General features: G+C 48.2%; 1 protein-coding gene across 1 annotated transcript; it reads right to left on the reverse strand.

Moving 5' to 3' along the window:
* Positions 1–1,964: 1,964 nt before the first annotated feature.
* LOC120056743 (telomerase-binding protein EST1A-like) lies at positions 1,965–26,421 on the reverse strand. The gene is made up of 10 exons (XM_039004950.1): positions 26,328–26,421; positions 20,089–20,533; positions 17,857–19,968; positions 16,452–16,644; positions 12,813–12,923; positions 5,185–5,291; positions 4,936–5,014; positions 4,546–4,656; positions 4,097–4,307; positions 1,965–1,978 (listed from the first exon to the last, which is right to left on the reverse strand). The coding sequence occupies exons 1-10, from the start codon at positions 26,419–26,421 to the stop codon at positions 1,965–1,967; spliced, it is 3,477 nt and encodes a 1,158-aa protein (XP_038860878.1).
* Between the last annotated feature and the right edge of the window lie 1,322 nt (positions 26,422–27,743).

Genomic DNA, 27,743 nt, shown 5'->3' on the forward strand with positions numbered 1-27,743 from the left:
TATAAAACTGGTTATAACAGCTAAGTGAATGGGGACAGGTTATAACAGCTAGGTGAAGGGAACTGGTTCTTACACTTGTTATAACAGCTAGGTGAAGGGGACTGGTTAATACACTGGTTATAACCTCTAGGTGAAGGGGTCTGGTTATAAGTGGTTATAACCGCTAGGTGAAGGGGACTGGTTATAATAGCTAGGTAAAGGGGACTGGTTAATATACTGGTTACAACAGCTAGGTGAAGGGGACTGGTTATAACGCTGGTTACAACAGCTGGGGGAAAGGGACTGGTTATAACACTGGTTATAACAGCTAGGTGAAGGGGACTGGTTATAACACTGGTTATAACAGCTAGGTGAAGGGGACTGGTTATAACACTGGTTATAACAGCTAGGTGAAGGGGACTGGTTATAACACTGGTTATAACAGCTAGGTGAAGGGGACTGGTTAATACACTGGTTATAACAGCTAGGTGAAGGGGACTGGTTATAATGGCTAGGTGAAGGGGACTGGTTAATACACTGGTTACAACAGCTAGGTGAAGGGGACTGGTTATAACAGGTTACAACAGCTAGGTGAAGGGGACTGGTTATAAGAGGTTACAACAGCTAGGTGAAGGGGACTGGTTATAACAGCTAGGTGAAGGGGACAGGCTATAACAGCTAGGTGAAGGGGACAGGCTATAACAGCTAGGTGAAGGGGACAGGCTATAACAGCTAGGTGAAGGGGACAGGCTATAACAGCTAGGTGAAGGGGACAGGTTATAACAGCTAGGTGAAGGGGACAGGCTATAACAGCTAGGTGAAGGGGACAGGCTATAACAGCTGGGTGAAGGGGACTGGTTATAACAGCTAGGTGAAGGGGACAGGTTATAACAGCTAGGTGAAAGGGACTGGTTATAACAGCTAGGTGAAGGGGACAGGTTATAACAGCTAGGTGAAGGAGACTGGTTATAAAACTGGTTATAACAGCTAAGTGAATGGGGACAGGTTATAACAGCTAGGTGAAGGGAACTGGTTAATACACTGGTTATAACCTCTAGGTGAAGGGGACTGGTTATAAGTGGTTATAACCGCTAGGTGAAGGGGACTGGTTATAATAGCTAGGTAAAGGGGACTGGTTAATATACTGGTTACAACAGCTAGGTGAAGGGGACTGGTTATAACGCTGGTTACAACAGCTAGGGGAAAGGGACTGGTTATAACACTGGTTATAACAGCTAGGTGAAGGGGACTGGTTATAACACTGGTTATAACAGCTAGGTGAAGGGGACTGGTTATAACACTGGTTATAACAGCTAGGTGAAGGGGACTGGTTATAACACTGGTTATAACAGCTAGGTGAAGGGGACTGGTTAATACACTGGTTATAACAGCTAGGTGAAGGGGACTGGTTATAATGGCTAGGTGAAGGGGACTGGTTAATACACTGGTTACAACAGCTAGGTGAAGGGGACTGGTTATAACAGGTTACAACAGCTAGGTGAAGGGGACTGGTTATAAGAGGTTACAACAGCTAGGTGAAGGGGACTGGTTATAACAGGTTACAACAGCTAGGTGAAGGGGACTGGTTAATACACGGGTTATAACAGCTAGGTGAAGGGGACTGGTTATAACTGGTTACAACAGCTAGGTGAAGGGGACTGGTTAATACACTGGTTACAACAGCTAGGTGAAGGGGACTGGTTATAACAGGTTACAACAGCTAGGTGAAGGGGTCCGGTTAATACACTGGTTACAACAGCTAGGTGAAGGGGACTGGTTATAACTGGTTACAACAGCTAGGTGAAGGGGACTGGTTATAACAGGTTACAACAGCTAGGTGAAGGGGACCGGTTAATACACTGGTTACAACAGCTAGGTGAAGGGGACTGGTTATAACAGGTTACAACAGCTAGGTGAAGGGGTCCGGTTAATACACTGGTTACAACAGCTAGGTGAAGGGGACTGGTTATAACTGGTTATAACAGCTAGGTGAAGGGGACTGAGCAGAAAGGAGAGGGAATGAGAGACTATGACAACAGGCCAACTTACATCAGAAAAAAAGAAAGAAAGGAGAGAAACAGAGGAAGAGTAAATGAGTCTTGGAAACAAAGAGAGATATTTCTCAGTAGCTATTGATTTATCAATGGGGACGTCTTAAGAAACACCCTGTGTGTGTCTGCATGTGTGTGTGTGTGTGTGTGTGTGTGTGTGTGTGTGTGTGTGTGTGTGTGTGTGTGTGTGTGTGTGTGTGTGTGTGTGTGTGTGCGTGCGTGTGTTTACGAGGTAGTATCGCCATGGAGATGGCAATAACAAGAGCGCCGTGGCCCACGATGCACCTTCTGTCTGCTACAGAGGGTGTGTCAGAGCCACCACTTCCTGGGAGAGAAAACTTCTCTAGGATGTAAAACATCTAGTATGTGTGTGGAAAGAGAGAAATATGATACAGAATCGGGTATAATCAACAAAGAGAGAGACAGAGAGAGAGAGAGGTAGACAGAGACAGAGTGAGAGAGTCAGAGAGAGGACAGAGAAAGAGAGAGAGAGAGAGGCAGACAGAGAGAGAGAGAGAGGCAGAGAGAGGACAGAGAAAGAGAGGCAGACACAAGCCACATCCACACTAGAGGTCGACCGATTATGATTTTTCAATGCCGATACCGATTATTGGAGGACCGAAAAAAGCTGATACCGATTAATCTGACAATTTTTATATATATATATTTGTAATAATGACAATTACAACAATACTGAATGAACAATGAGCACTTATTTTAACTTAATATAATACATAAATAAAATCTATTTAGTCTCAAATAAATAATGAAACATGTTCAATTTGGTTTAAATAATGCAAAAACATTGTTGGATAAGAAAGTAAAAGTGCGATATGTGCCATGTAAAAAAGCTAACTTTTTAAGTTCCTTGCTCAAAACATGAGAATATATGAAAGCTGGTGGTTCAATATTCCCAGTTAAGAAGTTTTAGGTTGTAGTTATTATAGGAATTATGACGCGTTGACTATTTCTCTCTATACCATTTGTATTTCATATACCTTTGACTTTTGGATGTTCTAATAGGCACTTTAGTGTTGCCAGCCTAATCTCAGGAGTTGATAGGCTTGAAGTCATAAACAGCGCTGTGCTTCAAGCATTGCTAAGAGCTGCTGGCCAACGCATTAAAGTTTGAATGAATACTTACGAGCCTGCCGCTGCCTATCACCGCTCAGTCAGACTGCTCTATCAAATATCAAATCATAGACTTAATTATAATATAATAACACACAGAAATACGAGCCTTTGGTCATTAATATGGTCAAATCCGGAAACTATAATTTCGAAAACAAAACGTTTATTCTTTCAGTGAAATACGAAACCGCTCCGTATTTTATCGAACGGGTGGCAGAGACAGACAGAGAGAGACACAGAGACACAGAGAGAGACACACAGAGAGAGAGACAGAGACAGAGACACAGAGAGAGACACAGAGAGAGAGAGAGAGAGAGAGAGAGAGAGAGAGACAGAGAGAGAGACACAGAGAGAGACACACAGAGAGAGAGAGACACACAGAGACACAGAGAGAGACACAGAGAGAGAGAGAGAGAGAGAGAGAGAGAGAGAGAGAGAGAGAGAGAGAGAGAGAGAGAGAGACACAGAGACACAGAGGAGTAAAGACAACATCCAGTATAAAAGAACTGGAACAGAACTGGAAGAGAAGCTGCAGATAATCCATAAGTGTGTGTATATGCATGGTGCGTGTGTGTGTGTGTGTGTGTGTGTGTATGCGTGCGTGCGTGCATGGTGTGTGCATGTGTGTGCATGCATGGTGTGTGTGTGTACATGCATGGTGTGTGTGTATATGCATGGTGTGTGTGTGTGTGTGCATGGTGTGTGTGTGTGCATTGTGTATGTGTGCATGGTGTGTGTGTGTGCATTGTGTGTGCATGGTGTGTATGTGCATGCGTGCATGGTGCGTGTGTGTGCATTGTGTGTGTGCATGGTGTGTGTGTGTGCATGGTGTGTGTGTATATGCATGGTGTGTGTGTGTGTGTGCATGGTGTGTGTGTGTGCATTGTGTGTGCATGGTGTGCATGGTGTGTGTGTGTCAGTGTAAAGTGTTCTACTCACATCACTAGGGCTGAGGTTACCCAGCTCTCCTTCCTGTTCAGAGTCTCTGCTGGACTCGCTGCCCCCACGGTGTGATGATGCCTGGCCAATAGGGCCGACCCAGATCTCCACCCTAGCCCCCTCCTCCCCCCGTCCTCCTCCTCGGACCCCCGGGCCCCTGGACCCCCCTTCCAACTCCTGCTTCCTCCTTCGCTCCATCTGGTCCGCCTGGGGGGTGGGGGTGAGAAAGGTCAAGGGGTAAAAGGGGCAGGTGAGAATCCCTGCTTCACGACATCACAAGACAGTCATGTTATAAAGGCCGGGTGTTTGGTTGTGTTTGGTCAATGAATACATTAGCTGGGTTATCACTGGAGGTGTGTGTTTGTGTCTTTTGTGTGTGTGTGTGTGTGTGTATGTGTGTGTGTGTGTGTATGTGTGTGTGTGTGTGTGTGTGTGTGTGTCTGACCTTGCGTTTGGCCTCTTCAAACAGACTCATGAGACTCTCCTTGGCAGTGAGGATGGGGTTGGAGGCAGCCAGGCTACGCATGTAATAATACACTGCATCCAACTTCCTCTTCTGGAGAGAGAGAGAGAAGGAGAGAGGGGGGAGAGGAGAGGGAGGAAAGGAGAGGGAGAGCGAAAGAGGGGAGGAAGTTTAAAGAAGGGGGGAGAGAGAAAGAGAGCGGGGGGTTGAGAGAGAGATTGAGAAAAATGTGATATTTCTCTCAAAATCTTGGCTATACTTGCCACACAAAAAAGTACAGTTCCCTCCCTCTCCCTTTATCCCTCCCTCCCTCCCTCCCTCTCTCCCTCCCTCCCTCCCTCCCTCCCTCTCTCCCTCTCTCACGACTCTCACCGTGTAAACAGCCAGCAGGGCCAGCTGGTTGTAAGGTCGTCCGTTCTTAGGAGCAATCTGCTGGGCCTTTAGGTACCAGCTAGACGGGAGGAGGAAGAGGAGCACATTTACTCTGTGTCTGAGTCTCCTTCGCAAGAGAGACCTAAAGGAGTCTTACTTCATATTTACAACACCAGTTTCCCCCATTACGATTTGTCAACGGACAGGAACACGGAAAAGATGCTTTCCCTGGTGGCCAAAGTACAGTACCTGCGGGCCTTGCCGTAGTTAGCCGAGTCGCTGGCTTGCTCTCGGTAACGGGCGATGTCCCCCTGACAGATCAAACACCGCTGGGCACTGATCAGAGCATACTTCACCTGGACCAACACACATTATATACCGTTAAATACACCCTAGAAAATCCGCACCGCGGAGAACGAGGACGGAATCACGGAATCCAGACATTCAAATTGAATTCAACAACATTCAAATAGTTATTGTAGGGCAGGGCTTGACAGTCACTTTTTTAACCACGTGGCCTTTGAATTAAAACATAAGTTAGTTGAAATCAAATCAAATAATTTAAATACAGTAAGACATTGTTAGTTTGGCAAAAAAACCTAAGCAAACATTTGTGGGTTACATCTTTTGTAGGACAGTTTTTTATTTATTTTTTACTTGTCTGAAAGCTGAAGATACTTGTCCCCCCCCCCCACAAAAAAAGGTCTGTAACACCATGGACAAAAGGGAATAGCTGCAGGAAGTAGTGATGATGAGGGTGATGCAGCACTCTGAAAAATTCTAACAAAATTGGGGCATTTGTTTTGGGACATTGGGCATTTACTAATCCTGTATTGGCGGAATGATATGGCAGTCTGTAGCGCGGGCAAAATAAATGTATCTGCTACGGGAGGGACAAGAGGAATCGTGACATTGACTAAATATATTCAGGGAGACAAATCTTTTCAAATAGCCCGTTCCACTCTGGTGGCGCTGTGGAACGAAAGAGATGTGTAGTAGCCGAGGCCTATCTGGCGATCTGTGTGTCACAACGAGCCTCGCTGTGCTCTCGTGATGGGTTGTACATCATCATGGGCTTCAGAGCTGCTGTGGTCAAACCCGGAATCACTATGAATGATCTTTCCTCTCCCACTTCCTCTCTCATCAGGAAATAGATCTAGTCCAACTACGCATCATTTCCTTCATAAACGTTCCTGTTTTGTTGTTGTTGTGACTCCTCATTAGATTGTTCCATCTTGGTGTTTTTTATTAAACCAGGTAGACTAGTTGAGAATAAGTATTGTTTTCTCAATTTCACTTCTTGTGGCCTAAAATATTTGTCATTCACAATAAGTCTGTGATTAAGAATAGCATAGAGTCCGACTTTCATCATTCACTTTTTTGTAGTAATTTTAGTAGGATTAGGCTTTTGGTTATTTGGTTCGCAAGGGCAAAGGGATTCTCTTTTTTTATCCGACCTCTCATGCATAATTTCTGTCTTATAATGCTGTAAAGGTTTGTTTTGAATTTATCCGATTTGTTTAATATCTTGCTATTGTTTGTTCTACATCTCCCATTTTTACCTTAGGCCTCATGTTTTTGGGGGGTGGTTTGGTTATTGAAAAACAACTGTACACTTTTCTGAGATAGCTCCCGAGAAATGTAGCAGTGTCTTACTACGCCAAGTCATTTTCATATCAACTGAAGAGAGAAAAATAACATGTGGGCTTCTATAACACGTACACACCGGTCCTCTATAAAAAATAGACTTTGGCTATTGACCCAGATCATCAGACGAGAGAGAAAGAGAGGAATTCTTTTTTATTTTAAATAAATATATGACCAGATATTTTGCGCTGCTTTGGTGAGACTCTTAATTCTGTCTACATTGTTCTCTCGTTTTATGTAAATATAACATATTTATTGGAATAGGCTATAGCACATAGGAATATAGGCAATTTAGTCAGAATGTCAATCATGCCCGGCCCTGCTGTATGCTGCCTGATACAATTCTGATCAGTGATAGTTTGACAGGGATTATTTATTTTTTTACTTGTCCATTTGGACAACTGAAATGTATATTGTGGTTGTCGAGCCTGCAGGGAAAAACCTAAAATGTATAAAACTGTATAAAACTGTATAAATGTAACTAAAATGTATAAAACTGTATAAATGTAACTAAAATGTATAAAACTATTTATAAAATTTGCCCGAGTTTATCATAAAACAATGAACAAAATGCATCAGTAATTCGACTTTTCCTGCAACTCTCTGAACTGACCACCAGAACGGCCCTGTCTGCTGTGTGTACAGACCACTGTCTAGACATTAACAACTCTCTGAACAGACCACCAGAACGGCCCTGTCTGCTGTGTGTACAGACCACTGTCTAGACATTAACAACTCTCTGAACTGACCACCAGAACGGCCCTGTCTGCTGTGTGTGCAGACCACTGTCTAGACATTAACAACTCTCTGAACAGACCACCAGAACGGCCCTGTCTGCTGTGTGTACAGACCACTGTCTAGACATTAACAACTCTCTGAACTGACCACCAGAACGGCCCTGTCTGCTGTGTGTGCAGACCACTGTCTAGACATTAACAACTCTCTGAACAGACCACCAGAACGGCCCTGTCTGCTGTGTGTGCAGACCACTGTCTAGACATTAACAACTCTCTGAACAGACCACCAGAACGGCCCTGTCTGCTGTGTGTACAGACCACTGTCTAGACATTAACAACTCTCTGAACAGACCACCAGAACGGCCCTGTCTGCTGTGTGTGCAGACCACTGTCTAGACATTAACAACTCTCTGAACAGACCACCAGAACGGCCCTGTCTGCTGTGTGTACAGACCACTGTCTAGACATTAACAACTCTCTGAACTGACCACCAGAACGGCCCTGTCTGCTGTGTGTACAGACCACTGTCTAGACATTAACAACTCTCTGAACAGACCACCAGAACGGCCCTGTCTGCTGTGTGTGCAGACCACTGTCTAGACATTAACAACTCTCTGAACAGACCACCAGAACGGCCCTGTCTGCTGTGTGTGCAGACCACTGTCTAGACATTAACAACTCTCTGAACAGACCACCAGAACGGCCCTGTCTGCTGTGTGTACAGACCACTGTCTAGACATTAACAACTCTCTGAACAGACCACCAGAACGGCCCTGTCTGCTGTGTGTACAGACCACTGTCTAGACATTACCAACTCTCTGAACAGACCACCAGAACGGCCCTGTCTGCTGTGTGTACAGACCACTGTCTAGACATTAACAACTCTCTGAACAGACCACCAGAACGGCCCTGTCTGCTGTGTGTACAGACCACTGTCTAGACATTAACAACTCTCTGAACAGACCACCAGAACGGCCCTGTCTGCTGTGTGTACAGACCACTGTCTAGACATTAACAACTCTCTGAACAGACCACCAGAACGTCCCTGTCTGCTGTGTGTGCAGACCACTGTCTAGACATTAACAACTCTCTGAACAGACCACCAGAACGGCCCTGTCTGCTGTGTGTACAGACCACTGTCTAGACATTAACAACTCTCTGAACAGACCACCAGAACGGCCCTGTCTGCTGTGTGTGCAGACCACTGTCTAGACATTAACAACTCTCTGAACAGACCACCAGAACGTCCCTGTCTGCTGTGTGTGCAGACCACTGTCTAGACATTAACAACTCTCTGAACAGACCACCAGAACGTCCCTGTCTGCTGTGTGTACAGACCACTGTCTAGACATTAACAACTCTCTGAACAGACCACCAGAACGGCCCTGTCTGCTGTGTGTACAGACCACTGTCTAGACATTAACAACTCTCTGAACAGACCACCAGAACGGCCCTGTCTGCTGTGTGTGCAGACCACTGTCTAGACATTAACAACTCTCTGAACAGACCACCAGAACGGCCCTGTCTGCTGTGTGTGCAGACCACTGTCTAGACATTAACAACTCTCTGAACAGACCACCAGAACGGCCCTGTCTGCTGTGTGTGCAGACCACTGTCTAGACATTAACAACTCTCTGAACAGACCACCAGAACGGCCCTGTCTGCTGTGTGTACAGACCACTGTCTAGACATTAACAACTCTCTGAACAGACCACCAGAACGGCCCTGTCTGCTGTGTGTACAGACCACTGTCTAGACATTAACAACTCTCTGAACAGACCACCAGAACGGCCCTGTCTGCTGTGTGTGCAGACCACTGTCTAGACATTAACAACTCTCTGAACAGACCACCAGAACGGCCCTGTCTGCTGTGTGTACAGACCACTGTCTAGACATTAACAACTCTCTGAACAGACCACCAGAACGGCCCTGTCTGCTGTGTGTACAGACCACTGTCTAGACATTAACAACTCTCTGAACAGACCACCAGAACGGCCCTGTCTGCTGTGTGTGCAGACCACTGTCTAGACATTAACAACTCTCTGAACAGACCACCAGAACGGCCCTGTCTGCTGTGTGTACAGACCACTGTCTAGACATTAACAACTCTCTGAACAGACCACCAGAACGGCCCTGTCTGCTGTGTGTGCAGACCACTGTCTAGACATTAACAACTCTCTGAACAGACCACCAGAACGGCCCTGTCTGCTGTGTGTACAGACCACTGTCTAGACATTAACAACTCTCTGAACAGACCACCAGAACGGCCCTGTCTGCTGTGTGTGCAGACCACTGTCTAGACATTAACAACTCTCTGAACAGACCACCAGAACGGCCCTGTCTGCTGTGTGTACAGACCACTGTCTAGACATTAACAACTCTCTGAACAGACCACCAGAACGGCCCTGTCTGCTGTGTGTGCAGACCACTGTCTAGACATTAACAACTCTCTGAACAGACCACCAGAACGGCCCTGTCTGCTGTGTGTACAGACCACTGTCTAGACATTAACAACTCTCTGAACAGACCACCAGAACGGCCCTGTCTGCTGTGTGTGCAGACCACTGTCTAGACATTAACAACTCTCTGAACAGACCACCAGAACGGCCCTGTCTGCTGTGTGTGCAGACCACTGTCTAGACATTAACAACTCTCTGAACAGACCACCAGAACGGCCCTGTCTGCTGTGTGTACAGACCACTGTCTAGACATTAACAACTCTCTGAACAGACCACCAGAACGGCCCTGTCTGCTGTGTGTGCAGACCACTGTCTAGACCACAGGTGTCAAACTCATTCCACGGGGGGCCGAGTGTCTGCGGGTTTTCGCTCCTCCCTTGTACTTGATTGATGAATTAACATCACTAATTAGTTAGGAACTCCCCACACCTGGTTGTCTAGGGCTTTATTGAAAGGAAAAACCAAAAACCTGCAGACACTAGGCCCTCCGTGGAATGAGTTTGACACCCCTGGTCTAGACATTAACAACTCTCTGAACAGACCACCAGAACGGCCCTGTCTGCTGTGTGTGCAGACCACTGTCTAGACATTAACAACTCTCTGAACAGACCACCAGAACGGCCCTGTCTGCTGTGTGTGCAGACCACTGTCTAGACATTAACAACTCTCTGAACAGACCACCAGAACGTCCCTGTCTGCTGTGTGTGCAGTGCGGTACTACTTCCTGTAGCCGTTAGCGATGATGCTCAGTAGACTGAAAGGCTTTTCCCAAAAACATCAATTAAACGTTGTGAACTAGGAAGTAGCGTATGTTTACCTGGCAGAATGATATCGTGATGATTTTCATCAATCCAAACTCTACCATCACATGTGTGCTACAAAAACACACTGCTAAACACTCAAATTAAAGGGTAACTACACTCAAAAATAAAAATGTATTAGATTTTTCCCAGACCTCAGTGGTCTCCTGATGTGGTTTAAGCATCGCTGTGGACTTAGAACATCCCATTCCCTTGTTTCTATTTATTATGACTTTTTTAACGGTGACTGTAAACAAAACTGAGAAAACGGAATTTGGGAAAATACTGAACTGATTTTATAGGGCCCTAAACACACACAGTCTGAACTAGAGGTCGACCGATTAATCGGAATGGCCGATTAATTAGGGTCGATTTCAAGTTTTCATAACAATCGGAAATCAGTATTTTGGGGTGCCGATTTGCCGATTATTATTATTATTTTTATACCAGAGAGAAAGAGAGAGACAGAGAGACAGAGAGAAAGAGAGAGAGAGAAAAGAAGGAGAGAGAGAGACCTGATCAGTGATTAGAGGCAGAGAGGTATGATAAGAGTTTATTTAACTAGGCAAGTCAGTTAAGAACACATTCTTATTTTCAATGACGGCCTAGGAACGTTCTGCCTCGGCCTAGGAACGTTCTGACAGATTTTTAACCTTGTCAGCTCGGGGGATCCAATCTTGCAACCTTTCAGTTAACTAGTCCAATGCTCTAACACCTGATTACATTGCACTCCACGAGGAGCCTGCCTGTTACGCGAATGCAGTAAGCTAAGGTAAGTTGCTAGCTAGCATTAAACTTATCTTATAAAAAACAATCAATCAATGACTGTCATTGCTCCAATGTGTACTTAACCATAAACATCAATGCCTTTCTTAAAATCAATACACAAGTATATATTTTTTAAACCTGCATATTTAGCTAAAAGAAATCCAGGTTAGCAGGCAATATTAACCAGGTGAAATTGTGTCATTTCTCTTGCGTTCATTGCACGCAGAGTCAGGGTATATGCAACAGTTTGGGCCGCCTGGCTCTTTGCGAACTAATTTGCCAGAATTTTACGTAATTATGACATAACATTGAAGGTTGTGCAATGTAACAGGAATATTTAGACTCATGGATGCCACCCGTTAGATAAAATACGGAACGGAATAAACGTTTTGTTTTCGAGGTGATAGTTTCCGGATTAGTCAAAGGTATATGGTTTAGAGAGAAATAGTCGACGCGTTATAATTCCTGTAATAACTTGCGGCTGAACTTGAAAGGGGTTCCTTCGTTATTTTACCGTTCATGTCTTCCATAGAGAATGTCTTGATCTACTTCAAATAAGGTCTGTGTTTCGCGGAGGAGCAGACTGACAGGGGACCATGCAGACAAGCTCTGCTTTCTGCACTACAACCTAAAACTTCTTAACTGGGAATATTGAAGACCCATGAAAGCTGGTGCTTCGTTTTAACATACATGTTATTTGAGACTAAATTGATATTATTATTACAAAAATGTGTGTGTGTGTATGATAAATATATAAATATTTTTTTATTATTTTTATTTTATTTTTTAAATCGACCGATTATTCGATATCGGCTTTTTTTGTCCGCCAATAATCGGTCGACCTCTAGTCTGAACACACACACACACACACACACACACACACACACACACACACACACACACACACACACACACACACACACACACACACACACAGTAGTCGTGTTGTTCTGAACACACATCACGTGTACACACACACACACACACACACACACACACACACACACACACACACAGACACAGTAGTGGTGTTGTTCTGAACACACATCACGTGTACACACACACACACACACACACACACACACACACACACACACACACACACACACACACACACACACACAGACACAGTAGTGGTGTTGTTCTGAACACACATCACGTGTACACACACACACACACACACACACACACACACACACACACACACACACACACACACACACACAGTAGTCGTGTTGTTCTGAACACACATCACGTGTACACACACACACACACACACACACACACACACACACACACACACACACACACACACACACACACACACACACACAGACACAGTAGTCGTGTTGTTCTGAACACACATCATGTGTACACACACACACACACACACACACACACACACACACACACACACACACACACACACACACACACACACACAGACACAGTAGTGGTGTTGTTACCGTCTTGCGTAGTGGACGTGCTCGGATGGCCATGCCGTCCATGTAATCCTCCAGTTTAAATTGAAACACCGTCTGAAGCTTCTGCAGCAGTGCATCAAAGAATACCGTCCCCTGGGAAACAAACACAGTGCACCAAAATGATTAGCTCCATGAAGAAACACTAAGGCTGTTTCAAAACAGTTGCATGAAGTTGAACATGGTGTGTGTGTGTGTGTGTACGCGGTGCGAGTTCAGTGTACGCGGTGTGTGTGTGTGTGTACGCGGTGCGTGTTCAGTGTACGCCGTGCGTGTGTGTGTGTACCAGGCCATGAATTTCCCAGCGGAATCGACGGCCACGCTCCCTTGTATGGCAGTAAGCCAGCCAGCCAGTCAGCTAGCCAGTCAGCCAGCCAGTCAGTCAGGCAGCCAGTAAGCCAGCCAGCCAGTCAGCTAGCCAGCCAGCAAGCCAGCCAGCCCCACCCACAAAAAACATCTGAATTCCGAGGTGCACTCTGAAGAGGGTTGAATAATTGTCCACGTTTACTTGGCCTCAGCCAACGAGAAAAGTAACAAACAGCATAAATCCCCAGCCTCTGTCGATCTACTATCCCCCATAGTAGAAACGTTGACCTCATCTATTGGTCAACTTGTTGTTCTGTACGATAAATAAATATTCTAAACAGACTCTAGGACAGATGTGGGACCAGGACCATTGTACATCATTCATTTTTAAAGCAATGAGGCTGATGCAACCGATCAGAACGTTTAGCTTAAAATGTTGCTCAGCCATTATTTATTCACATTATAACAGCAGGAAACACACACACGACCTCAGGCTACACGCGCACATGTTACAAAATGCAATTAGCAGGAAAACACCGTTCTCAAAAGCTCACATGTGAGCGGTTTCATGTGACAGATATGAAAATATCAGTTTTGAACGAGTGGAGATCTAAAGATGTAACAACTAGCACGGGTTGCTAATATGACTACTGATACAACAACTAGCATGGGTTGCTAATATGACTACTGATGCAACAACTAGCACGGGTTGCTAATATGACTACTGATGCAACAACTAGCATGGGTTGCTAATATGACTACTGATGCAACAACTAGCACGGGTTGCTAATATGACTACTGATGCAACAACTAGCACGGGTTGCTAATATGACTACTGATGCAACAACTAGCATGGGTTGCTAATATGACTACTGATGCAACAACTAGCATGGGTTGCTAATATGACTACTGATGCAACAACTAGCACGGGTTGCTAATATGACTACTGATGCAACAACTAGCATGGGTTGCTAATATGACTATTGATACAACAACTAGCACGGGTTGCTAATATGACTACTGATGTAACAACTAGCACGGGTTGCTAATATGACTATTGATACAACAACTAGCACGGGTTGCTAATATGACTACTGATGTAACAACTAGCATGGGTTGCTAATATGACTATTGATACAACAACTAGCACGGGTTGCTAATATGACTACTGATGTAACAACTAGCACGGGTTGCTAATATGACTATTGATACAACAACTAGCACGGGTTGCTAATATGACTACTGATGTAACAACTAGCACGGGTTGCTAATATGACTACTGATGCAACAACTAGCACGGGTTGCTAATATGACTACTGATGCAACAACTAGCACGGGTTGCTAATATGACTACTGATGCAACAACTAGCACGGGTTGCTAATATGACTACTGATGCAACAACTAGCATGGGTTGCTAATATGACTACTGATGCAACAACTAGTACGGGTTGCTAATATGACTACTGATGCAACAACTAGCATGGGTTGCTAATATGACTACTGATGCAACAACTAGTACGGGTTGCTAATATGACTACTGATGCAACAACTAGCATGGGTTGCTAATATGACTACTGATGCAACAACTAGCATGGGTTGCTAATATGACTACTGATGCAACAACTAGTACGGGTTGCTAATATGACTACTGATGCAACAACTAGCATGGGTTGCTAATATGACTACTGATGCAACAACTAGCATGGGTTGCTAATATGACTACTGATGCAACAACTAGCATGGGTTGCTAATATGACTACTGATGCAACAACTAGCATGGGTTGCTAATATGACTACTGATGCAACAACTAGCATGGGTTGCTAATATGACTACTGATGCAACAACTAGCATGGGTTGCTAATATGACTACTGATGCAACAACTAGCATGGGTTGCTAATATGACTATTGATGCAACAACTAGCATGGGTTGCTAATATGACTACTGATGCAACAACTAGCATGGGTTGCTAATATGACTACTGATGCAACAACTAGCACTGGGTTGCTAATATGACTACTGATGCAACAACTAGCATGGGTTGCTAATATGACTACTGATGCAACAACTAGCATGGGTTGCTAATATGACTACTGATGCAACAACTAGCATGGGTTGCTAATATGACTACTGATGCAACAACTAGCATGGGTTGCTAATATGACTACTGATGCAACAACTAGTACGGGTTGCTAATATGACTACTGATGCAACAACTAGCATGGGTTGCTAATATGACTACTGATGCAACAACTAGCATGGGTTGCTAATATGACTACTGATGCAACAACTAGCATGGGTTGCTAATATGACTACTGATGCAACAACTAGCATGGGTTGCTAATATGACTACTGATGCAACAACTAGCATGGGTTGCTAATATGACTACTGATGCAACAACTAGCATGGGTTGCTAATATGACTACTGATGCAACAACTAGCACGGGTTGCTAATATGACTACTGATGCAACAACTAGCATGGGTTGCTAATATGACTACTGATGCAACAACTAGCATGGGTTGCTAATATGACTACTGATGCAACAACTAGCATGGGTTGCTAATATGACTACTGATGCAACAACTAGCACGGGTTGCTAATATGACTACTGATGCAACAACTAGCATGGGTTGCTAATATGATTACTGATGCAACAACTAGCACGGGTTGCTAATATGACTATTGTGCTTTTGGCTAACGGACAACGAAAGAAAGTTGTTAGAACATGAGATAAAGGCTGGTTTCAATGGCATATGAGGAAGTGTTTACAAAACATTCCATTTTGAATTCCCTACTGTTACTAGATCACCTGGAGCATACTGGACAATAGAGAGAGACTCACAAGGCTCAGGTCTCTGGTCGGTGTGTGTAAACAAACACCATGTGACTGGGGACTACCAGGAAGCTTCATAATGAAACATGTGACATGAATAAAATCAGCTTCTTATCTCCTAACGTATTGCACAAGTTGACAGCAGATATTTAAGTAGCTTCAAATATAGACATTTATTTTCAAAACGTCAAAGAAATAGTTTCAACGGTATTGAAAAACCATCACGTGGCTTTTTCCAAATACCCCGGTTTAAGGCCCAAGCTTATCACCTAAACGTTCACATGCAGGCTAATTATTTATGGACAGTTACATCCACTTTTTAAAAAATAAAAAAATGTCAAGTGTTTTTTCATTTTTCTAATCAATTTAAAATGGGCTATTTTGGTTAATGGCCTTGACGCCCTGGCAGATTGGGCTCATCTTGAAGGCCAAATTCCATATGTGGTGCGTACGCTACGTGGCATATGTTCAGTGCGTCTACCTCGTCCAGCAGAGTGAGCAGCATGGGGGTGATACGCAGGGCTGAGTCTCCGCTGGGGTCTTTGAGGAGCTGTCTGAAGTGCTCTATAACCTGGTAGAACACGTTCTTCCATAGAGCCTGGTCCAGGTTCTGGCTGTCACTGAACTCTATGTCTGTTAGGATCACCCGCTCATATAGGGTCAACAGGTCCGCTCTAGAGGGGGGAGTGAAAAGGAGACAAGACAGAAAGGAGCTTAGTCAGTTTTCAGACAAGTTGCAGCCCCCAGCATCAGCATATTACCAAGTTGGAGCTCCCACCCTCAATCCATCCTACCCTGTCCCTCCATCCTACCCTGCCTCCCTCCATCCTACCCTGTCCATCTCCTCCCTCCCTCCATCCTACCCTGTCCCTCCCTCCATCCTACCCTGTCCATCTCCTCCCTCCCTCCATCCTACCCTGTCCCTCTCCTCCCTCTCTCCATCCTACCCTGTCCCTCCCTCCATCCTACCCTGTCCCTCCCTCCCTCCATCCTACCCTGTCCCTCTCCTCCCTCCCTCCATCCTACCCTGTCCCTCCCTCCATCCTACCCTGTCCCTCTCCTCCCTCCCTCCTACCCTGTCCCTCTCCTTCCTCCCTCCCTCCTACCCTGTCCCTCTCCTACCCTGTCCCTCTCCTTCCTCCCTCATCCTACCCTGTCCCTCTCCTTCCTCCATCCTACCCTGTCCCTCTCCTTCCTCCATCCTACCCTGTCCCTCTCCTTCCTCCCTCCATCCTACCCTGTCCCTCTCCTTCCTCCCTCATCCTACCTTGTCCCTCCCTCCATCCTACCCTGTCCCTCTCCTCCCTCCATCCTACCCTGTCCCTCAATCCTACCCTCCCATCCTACCCTATCCCTCTTCCCTCCATCCTACCCTGTCCCTCCATCCTACCCTGTCCCTCTTCCCTACATCCTACCCTGTCCCTACATCCTACCCTGTCCCTCTTCCCTCCATGCTACCCTGTCCCTCCATCCTACCCTCCCATCCTACCCTGTCTCTCCATCCTACCCTCCAATCCTACCCTGTCCCTCTTCCCTACCCTCCCATCCTACCCTGTCCCTCCATCCTACCCTATCCCTCTATCCTACCCTATCCCTCCATCCTACCCTCCCATCCTACCCTGTCCCTCTTCCCTCCATCCTACCCTCCCATCCTACCCTGTCCCTCTTCCCTCCCATCCTACCCTGTCCCTCTTCCCTCCCATCCTACCCTGTCCCTCTTCCCTCCCATCCTACCCTGTCCCTCTTCCCTCCCATCCTACCCTGTCCCTCTTCCCTCCCATCCTACCCTGTCCCTCTTCCCTCCATCCTACCCTGTCCCTCTCCCCACCATCCTACCCTGTCCCTCTTCCCTCCATCCTACCCTGTCCCTCTCCCCACCATCTTACCTGAGTTGAGCCATGCGGTCCAGTCCATCAGCACTGAGTCTGTCTCTAGATAGGAGGTTGCTGAGTTGTAACTCCTGACTCTCTGCAGCCCTCAGCTGTCTCCCCAGCTCTCCCCTGGCCTGCTGCTCCACCTCCTCTGGTGTCAGACCTGCTCCAGCCCCGGTCTGGTACCCCTGGCCCCTGTACTCCCCGTAAAACTGGGCTGGGTAAATGCCGTTGGAGGAGGGCATCTGGTAGGGGGTGGTAGGCATAGTGTGATAGGGGTATGGGTAACGTGCATTGGGGTTGGCATTGTAAGGGTAAGGGTTGTCAGAGTTCTGGTACTTGTAGAAGGCCTGGGCCATGGCTGCGGCCTCCTGCTGGGGGTAGAAGTGCTCCCCCTGGCGGATCGGGGGACTCCCTGCAGCCTCGTCGTCTGTATCCAGGAAGTGCATCGCTCCGTAACCGCCGCCCGTCTGCAGGTACATGGGCTGCTGCTGCAGGAGAGAGGCATGCTGGGAGAGCCGGAGAGCGGGTTTCTGGTCGGGGTTGTTGGGATCCCAGAGTCGCCTTGTTCCTCCGCCCCTTCCTCCTCCTCTCCCTAGTCCCGCCTCTTTTCCTCCTCGAATCCCACCAAACAGGAGCCTTGGCCCGGGCTCCGTCGGCGAATTGGAGAGGTCAGTGTGGGCGGGGAGGATGAGAATGCCCCTCTCCTTACCACGAGGCACAGTGCCCTGCTTGCGGCGCCCCTGGGGGTCATCGCTAGGGCCTGAGGTGGCGTGGGAGGTGCCTGACTGTCTGTCACTCTGAGACACTTTCAGGAGCCCTCCTCTCCCTCTGTGTCCTCTTCCCCCTCTCCCTTCGTCCTCCCCTCTCCTCCACGCGGGGCTCAAGTACTCCTCTCCTCCATCTCTCCTCCTCTCCTCCAGTGAGTCTGTTGAGGAGTCTCTCGTGTTTCTCATCCTGTTCGGTAGCTGACTTCCTCCTCCCTCTCTCTCTCTGTGCCCCAGGCGGTCTCGTCGGACTCTGTCCTCCCTCTGATCCCCTCCCTGTCCCAGTCCGTCCAGGCTGGTGCCACTGCTGGCAGAACTGGTGCTGTAGGTGCGGTTCCTGGGTCTTCTGATGTTTGACTTGGAGTAGCGCTTAGAGGACGATGATGGGTGGTGGTTGTTGTTAGGGTTAGCCCTGCATCTCTCACTCCTCTCTCTGTTTCTCTGCATCTCTCCATCCCCGTCTTTCTCTCCATTCCTCTCTCGGTCTATATCTGGGGGTAGAGGTTGGGGTCTGTTGTTCCCTCTCTGGTTGTCTCTCTCAGTCTCTCTATCCCTCCGTTTTTCTCTTCCCTTTGCTGGCTGTGTATCTGCAGGACGGTTCGCTTCCCTCTCTCCGTCTTCTTCCGATGCTCTCCTGTCTCTATCTTTCTCGGTCATCCCTCGCTCACCCTCTCCTCCTCCTCCTCTTCTCCTGGAGTCCTGATTCTCCCCTTTCTCCCCTCCTCCTCTGTTCCTGCGGTTTCCCCTCTCTCTCTTCTTCTCCTCCTCAGTCTTCTCGCATCCTTCATTTCCTCCTCCTACTCGTCCCCTGCCTCCACCTCCAGCTCTGCTCCTCCTGCCCTCACCGCTAGCCTTCCTCCTCCTGCCTACTCCTTCCTCACCCTCTCCTCTCTTCCCCTCCTCTTCTCTCTCAGGTGGGGCAGTCACACAGAGTTTCTGTATCTTCCCAGTCAGGTTCTCTAGTCCATGGTCTGAGACGGCTGCTTTCCCTGTTTCTCTCCTCTCCTGCCTTCTGCCTGTCTCTTCACCCTCTCTGCCACCTTTCCCTTTCTCCTCTCCGGTCTCTCTCCATACGACTGGTTCCCTCCTGGCTTGGGTTTCCTCTCTGACAGGGGGACCAGGGTTAGGGGCAGGTTTCTCTGTCTCTCTTCCCTCTTCCCCCTGGGTGGTGGTGGTGGTGCTCCTCCGACCCCCAGGCTGGTAGATCTCCCGGTCCGGTTTACGGGTCTTTCTGGTGGCCTTGGGAGAGCCAGGGGAACCGCCTGCTGGCTCTCCACCCCTCTGGTCCTTCTCTCTACCTTCACCCCTCTGGTCCTTCTCTCTACCTCCACCCCTCTGGTCCTTCTCTCTCCCTCCACCCCTCTGGTCCTTCTCTCTCCCTCCACCCCTCTGGTCCTTCTCTCTCCCTCCACCCCTCTGGTTTTTCCCTCTCACTTCATCCCTCTGTCTGGAGTTCTGTGGTCGGATAGCTGAGCCTGACGGTCCCTTTGCACTACTGCTACTACTACTGTTGTTGTTGTTGTCTGCTCTGGTGGTGTGGTGGTCACCTCTTTGAGTCCTCTGTTGTGCAGGTGCTCGAGAGCCTCCACCCCGGTTTGGAGTAAAACCTCCTCCACATTTCTCTCCTCCTCCTTTCCCCATCCCTCCATCTATACATCCAAGTTCAGTTGAAACCGTCTCAGTGGCGGCCATCTTGTGTCCTTCTTCCTCCTCCTGTGGCAGTGACATCACCAACTCCACCTCAGGGTCAGAGGTCATGGCTAACGGATCTCCAGGAGAGGTGACTACGCCGCCGTCTTCGCTGTCATGGCGACGGTTGCCGTGGCCAGCCCCGGGCGTGTAGAGCTGCAGGTCAGGGCGTTTTGACGGGTCGTTGCCGTGGTGACGCTGCTGTCGTTGGCCACGTCCCTCCTCTCCTCGCTCCTCTGTGACAGAGAGGGGGGTACGAAAGGGAGAGAAAGAGTTGGGAAAGAAATAGAGATGGGAGAGAGAGGAGAATGGGAGATATTAGTTGTGATGACTGACTTTTCAACAGAGAGACACAATCCGTTCTGAAGGTCAGCGCCCCTTCTCCTCCTCTCTTTCACCCTCTCGTTTCAACTCCCGCTTTCTCTCGTTCCCACTCCCGCTTTCTCTGCTTCCCACTCCCGCTTTCTCTGGTTCCCACTCCCGCTTTCTCTGGTTCCCACTCCCTCTCGTTTCCACTCCCGCTTTCTCTCGTTCCCACTCCCTCTCGTTTCCACTCCCGCTTTCTCTCGTTCCCACTCCCTCTCGTTTTCACTCCCGCTTTCTCTCGTTCCCACTCCCTCTCGGTTCCACTCCCGCTTTCTCTCGTTCCCACTGCCTCTCGTTGCTTTCTCTCGTTCCCACTCCCTCTCGTTTCCACTCCCGCTTTCTCTCGTTCCCACTCCCTCTCGTTTCCACTCCCGCTTTCTCTCGTTCCCACTCCCTCTCGTTCCCACTCCCTCTCGTTTCCACTCCCTCTCGTATCCACTCCCGCTTTCTCTCGTTCCCACTCCCTCTCGTTTCCACTCCCGCTTTCTCTCGTTCCCACTCCCGCTTTCTCTCGTTCCCACTCCCTCTCGTTTCCACTCCCGCTTTCTCTCGTTCCCACTCCCTCTCGTTTCCACTCCCGCTTTCTCTCGTTCCCACTCCCTCTCGTTTCCACTCCCGCTTTCTCTCGTTCCCACTCCCGCTTTCTCTCGTTCCCACTCCCGCTTTCTCTCGTTCCCACTCCCTCTCGTTTCCACTCCCGCTTTCTCTCGTTCCCACTCCCGCTTTCTCTCGTTCCCACTCCCTCTCGTTTCCACTCCCGCTTTCTCTCGTTCCCACTCCCTCTCGTTTCCACTCCCGCTTTCTCTCGTTCCCACTCCCTCTCGTTTCCACTCCCGCTTTCTCTCGTTCCCACTCCCTCTCGGTTCCCACTCCCGCTTTCTCTCATTTCCAATCCCGCTTTCTCTCGTTCCCACTCCCTCTCGTTTCCACTCCCGCTTTCTCTCATTTCCAATCCCGCTTTCTCTCGTTCCCACTCCCTCTCGTTTCCACTCCCGCTTTCTCTCGTTCCCACTCCCTCTCGTTTCCACTCCCTCTCGTTTCCACTCCCGCTTTCTCTCGTTCCCACTCCCGCTTTCTCTCGTTCCCACTCCCTCTCGTTTCCACTCCCGCTTTCTCTCGTTCCCACTCCCTCTCGTTTCCACTCCCGCTTTCTCTCGTTCCCACTCCCTCTCGTTTCCACTCCCGCTTTCTCTCGTTCCCACTCCCTCTCGTTCCCACTCCCGCTTTCTCTCATTTCCAATCCCGCTTTCTCTCGTTCCCACTCCCTCTCGTTTCCACTCCCGCTTTCTCTCATTTCCAATCCCGCTTTCTCTCGTTCCCACTCCCTCTCGTTTCCACTCCCGCTTTCTCTCATTTCCAATCCCGCTTTCTCTCGTTCCCACTCCCTCTCGTTTCCACTCCCGCTTTCTCTCGTTCCCACTCCCTCTCGTTTCCACTCCCTCTCGTTTCCACTCCCGCTTTCTCTCGTTCCCACTCCCTCGTTTCCACTCCCGCTTTCTCTCGTTCCCACTCCCTCTCGTTTCCACTCCCGCTTTCTCTCGTTCCCACTCCCTCTCGTTTCCACTCCCGCTTTCTCTCGTTCCCACTCCCTCTCGTTTCCACTCCCGCTTTCTCTCGTTCCCACTCCCTCTCGTTTCCACTCCCGCTTTCTCTCGTTCCCACTCCCTCTCGTTTCCACTCCCGCTTTCTCTCGTTCCCACTCCCTCTCGTTTCCACTCCCGCTTTCTCTCGTTCCCACTCCCTCTCGTTCCCACTCCCGCTTTCTCTCGTTCCCACTCCCTCTCGTTTCCACTCCCGCTTTCTCTCGTTCCCACTCCCTCTCGTTCCCACTCCCTCTCGTTTCCACTCCCGCTTTCTCTCGTTCCCACTCCCTCTCGTTTCCACTCCCTCTCGTTTCCACTCCCGCTTTCTCTCGTTCCCACTCCCTCTCGTTTCCACTCCCGCTTTCTCTCGTTCCCACTCCCTCTCGTTTCCACTCCCGCTTTCTCTCGTTCCCACTCCCTCTCGTTTCCACTCCCGCTTTCTCTCGTTCCCACTCCCTCTCGTTCCCACTCCCGCTTTCTCTCGTTCCCACTCCCTCTCGTTCCCACTCCCGCTTTCTCTCATTTCCAATCCCGCTTTCTCTCGTTCCCACTCCCTCTCGTTTCCACTCCCGCTTTCTCTCATTTCCACTCCCGCTTTCTCTCGTTCCCACTCCCTCTCGTTTCCACTCCCGCTTTCTCTCGTTCCCACTCCCTCTCGTTCCCACTCCCGCTTTCTCTCGTTCCCACTCCCTCTCGTTCCCACTCCCGCTTTCTCTCATTTCCAATCCCGCTTTCTCTCGTTCCCACTCCCTCTCGTTTCCACTCCCGCTTTCTCTCATTTCCACTCCCGCTTTCTCTCGTTCCCACTCCCTCTCGTTTCCACTCCCGCTTTCTCTCGTTCCCACTCCCTCTCGTTTCCACTCCCGCTTTCTCTCGTTCCCACTCCCTCTCGTTCCCACTCCCGCTTTCTCTCGTTCCCACTCCCTCTCGTTCCCACTCCCTCTCGTTCCCACTCCCTCTCGTTTCCACTCCCTCTCGTTTCCACTCCCTCTCGTTTCCACTCCCTCTCGTTTCCACTCCCGCTTTCTCTCATTTCCAATCCCGCTTTCTCTCATTTCCAATCCCTATCGTTTCCACTCCCGCTATCCTCATTTCCACTCCCTCTTGCTCAGTCGTGTAAGTTTAGTTCGTTCTCAGTCTCCTCTGACTAACACACAGCAGGAGAAAGTGCAAGAAGGTGAGAGCAGGAGGTAAGAGAGAAAGCGATAGCAGGAAGAACAGTCTGCCTGATAATGTAGTGCACCTTTACCCCGTACTTCAACAAAGACAATGAACAACGTCACAGCTGCCCCAGGGCCTGAATGATAGCTAATACCAGTCATACACTATGCGATTTTCACACAAATTCCCCACGTTTTTTGCAGTCCCAGAAAAATGTTCATGATCGGGGTGAAATCCTCTGAACTTGGGCTAGGATCGATACGTCGGGACTGCAGTAGTTTGAGAGGGTCAAGGGGGCACCGACGACGGTTGTTTCGTTATCCAGACCCCTGTCCGGATGTCCAGATCATTTTCTGACGTGTCTGAAATGTTGGTCGTGCATGTTGTAGTATGAGCACGATTGGGCAAGGACTGTGACGCGATTGGGAAAGGACTGTGACGCGATTGGGCAAGGACTGTGACACGATTGGGCAAGGACTGTGACACGATTGGGCAAGGACTGTGACACGATTGGGCAAGGACTGTGACACGATTGGGCAAGGACTGTGACACGATTGGGCAAGAACTGTGACGCGATTGGGCAAGGACTGTGACGCGATTGGGAAAGGACTGTGACGCGATTGGGCAAGGACTGTGACGCGATTGGGCAGGGACTGTGACGCGATTGGGCAGAGACTGTGACGCGATTGGGCAAGGACTGTGACACGATTGGGCAAGGACTGTGACACGATTGGGCAAGGACTGTGACACGATTGGGCAAGGACTGTGACACGATTGGGCAAGGACTGTGACACGATTGGGCAAGGACTGTGACACGATTGGGCAAGGACTGTGACGCGATTGGGAAAGGACTGTGACGCGATTGGGCAAGGACTGTGACGCGATTGGGCAGGGACTGTGACGCGATTGGGCAGAGACTGTGACGCGATTGGGCAAGGACTGTGACACGATTGGGCAAGGACTGTGACACGATTGGGCAAGGACTGTGACACGATTGGGCAAGGACTGTGACACGATTGGGCAAGGACTGTGACGCGATTGGGAAAGGACTGTGACGCGATTGGGAAAGGACTGTGACGCGATTGGGCAAGAACTGTGACGCGATTGGGCAGGGACTGTGACGCGATTGGGCAGAGACTGTGACGCGATTGGGCAAGGACTGTGACACGATTGGGCAAGGACTGTGACACGATTGGGCAAGGACTGTGACACGATTGGGCAAGGACTGTGACACGATTGGGCAAGGACTGTGACACGATTGGGCAAGGACTGTGACACGATTGGGCAAGGACTGTGACACGATTGGGCAAGGACTGTGACACGATTGGGCAAGGACTGTGACACGATTGGGCAAGGACTGTGACACGATTGGGCAAGGACTGACACGATTGGGCAAGGACTGTGACACGATTGGGCAAGGACTGTGACACGATTGGGCAAGGACTGTGACACGATTGGGCAAGGACTGTGACACGATTGGGCAAGGACTGTGACACGATTGGGCAAAGACTGCTGCCAATAGCTAATGAGCACTCAGCATGCGAGACCAAAACAACAATAGTGAAGAGGAAAGCAACAACAACACTGTGAGGACCGAGGTGATGGGAGACAGAGTTCACTAAAGGGCCAATCCATTGGTCCTTAAGTCAAATCTCCGCACACCTGGGGCACCGGGCCATGCAAAACAAACTCCTACCATGACAGAAATCAAAAAGATAATTATATCATTATTATTTTGTATATTAAGTCCATATTCTGGGCCTCTGTTTCTTTTGGTCTTTCTGCACATAATACCTTGCACACTAAAAAGCAGCTCACTGTTTGCGTCAGCATTTCTTTCCTACAACAACTGAGAAACGCAAGGCAGGATCAACTAGGGAATCATCCTGTACCGTGAGCACGCCCTCGGGTTGAGGTTAGACAAAATGAAAGATTTGGGACAAGGAAATCTGGAAGTGTGAGCGTGTTCACGTTATTACGATTTTATAAGTGGTGTAGTGTATGCCCAGCATAAGTGGGTAAGAAGGATAGGTGTTTTGGGTTCATCTGATCAGTCAGTCCAACAGGGGAGTCTCCAATTGTCGGTCCTGGAAAGCTACTGGGTAGGTGAGGAGGCTTTAGTTCCAGCCCTACTCAAACACACCTGTTCAGCTAATCATGGCTCAGACTCTGAGACTGAAGATCATGATTGTCCGATTTTTTTTTTTTTTAAACAGGTATGTTAGTGATGGCCTAGAATAAAAAACCCGAACATCTAGCAGTTCTCCAGGACCACCGGAGTGCCTCATCAGTGATAATTTAGGAAAGACGAGTTAGCTAGCTATGTGTGTGTAGCTAGTTAGCGTGGCGAAAGCTACACAAGTGCGGTTGCCATAGTGATATAGTTAGCTTAAAAAAAATAAGATGACGCTAAACAAAACGTTATTCCCAACGTTACCGTTACTCAACTTGTGTCCGTTAGCTAACGTTAGCTAGCTAGTTCAACTATACACTTTTGCCGCCTTCTTCAACTTGTATCCAGCTAACAAAAGAAAAGCCACATACTATTGTTTTCGGGGAAAAACTAGAAGCTAGCTAGTCTGCTGCTATAATACTAACCTAGCTAGCAAGCAGACAATAGCCCCAACCACGAAGGAGTGTAGCCGGTGGGGAACCTCAGTCTAGGTTGACGGTGACATGTGCATTTCCAACCTAGACTTCGGTTGTGAGAGTCGGGGGTGAGTAATATTGTTCCGGGGAGGGGAGTGTTTGAAAAGAAAACACCACATGATGCTTCTAGCTGCCGTTACATCAGAGAGCTAACGTTAGCTAGCAAGCTAACTACTTAGTTTCCGTTTATACGTTGTAATACTCCCGTGTTTTTGTTGTTGTGAGTTCTCTTTCATGGTTTATAACGATAACTTTCGGTGATCGCTCTCACCTCTGTGACAATCGTCGTGGTGGTTGGTAAAACTCGACGCTTCAGCTCGTAGCTCCGCAGCTGAAATCCGTACTCGGTCTAGTTCGTCCGCCATCTTCGTCTCTATCCAACACACACAAGAGTAACGCGTTTAGAAAAACACCCGTGTCCTTTTCTGGGTCGCCTACAGTGCCAGTAGCCAAGCTGCAACTGTCACATAGCGTTTGCTTTTACAAATGAAGTGAATTGTGAAGTGAATTTGGCTAAATATTAATTCAAATGTTTAGTTAAAATGCCGAAACACGGCATAGGTAGGCCTACAAAATAAACTACAACTTGTACTAGCCTACTAAACAAATCAGGCCATTGCCCAAAGTGATCTGACTTGCAATCCTTTTTAAACGATTTTGGAAAATGTTGAGATTATATAATCCACCTATTTAAAAATAAATAAATAAACGTTTACTTTAGTTCTACTTCTTGTGAGATCAATAGGCTATTTAGCCTACTATAGTTAGCAGTGGCCAAACAGCTAGTCAGACGAAGCAATAACAGAGGGTGCGTTCGTAAATTCACCAATTATTCAGCGCTCTGGTACACTCAGACGAGAGTCCTCTGAACTCGGAGTCGACCGCCAGAGCGCATTTACGAACGCACCGGAGAGCGAAGCGAGAGGCCCAACTCCCTCCAGCAGTTGGCGTTGTTTCGCGCACCAAGCAAGGAGTTTTTATATGGTCAATGAGTGTCGAATTTGGTCAACCCAAAAAATGTAATGGCTGTTTTGCTACGTAAGGTTTATTTGATCGAATAGAAGTTTCGTAATGCTTAAGTTCTTACGAGTGTACTGATATATTGCATGACTGTGTGCTCGATTTTTATACAGAAAAAAGTGTCAGAAACAGGTGTGGCTGAAATAGCCGAATCCACACATTTTGTGTATATATAGTGTATTTGCCGATGAGAGGTTCAAAGGAACCAGTGGGCCATATAGAGCCCCAAAGTGGAGGTGTGATAATACCCATAAAACCTTGCGGTCAAACAGGGAAATGGTTCCAATCGTTTTTTCCCACCATTCATTTTCCCCTTATGGGATTTTAGAAACACTTAAAATAAGGGCTGTGTTTCATGTAGGCTTACCCCCGGCGTGGCGTGACGTTTTGATAACGGTGTAAATCTCTCTCGGACAAAGTGACTTTTATCAATATATTCATCTCTATTTACTCTCAGATGCCAAAATTCTTTCTCTCCATCTCTTACATTTTTCTACCCCTTTTCTCCCCAATTTTGCGGTATCCAATTTGTAGTTAGTCTTGTCCCATCGCTGCAACTCCCATACGGACACGGGAGAGACGTGCATCCTCCGAGACACAACCCAGCCAAGCCACACTGCTTCTTGACACAATGCTCGCTTAACCCGGAAGCCAGCCGCACCAATGT

Source organism: Salvelinus namaycush, chromosome 12 (genome assembly GCF_016432855.1).
Source record: "Salvelinus namaycush isolate Seneca chromosome 12, SaNama_1.0, whole genome shotgun sequence".
NCBI lineage: Eukaryota > Metazoa > Chordata > Actinopteri > Salmoniformes > Salmonidae > Salvelinus > Salvelinus namaycush.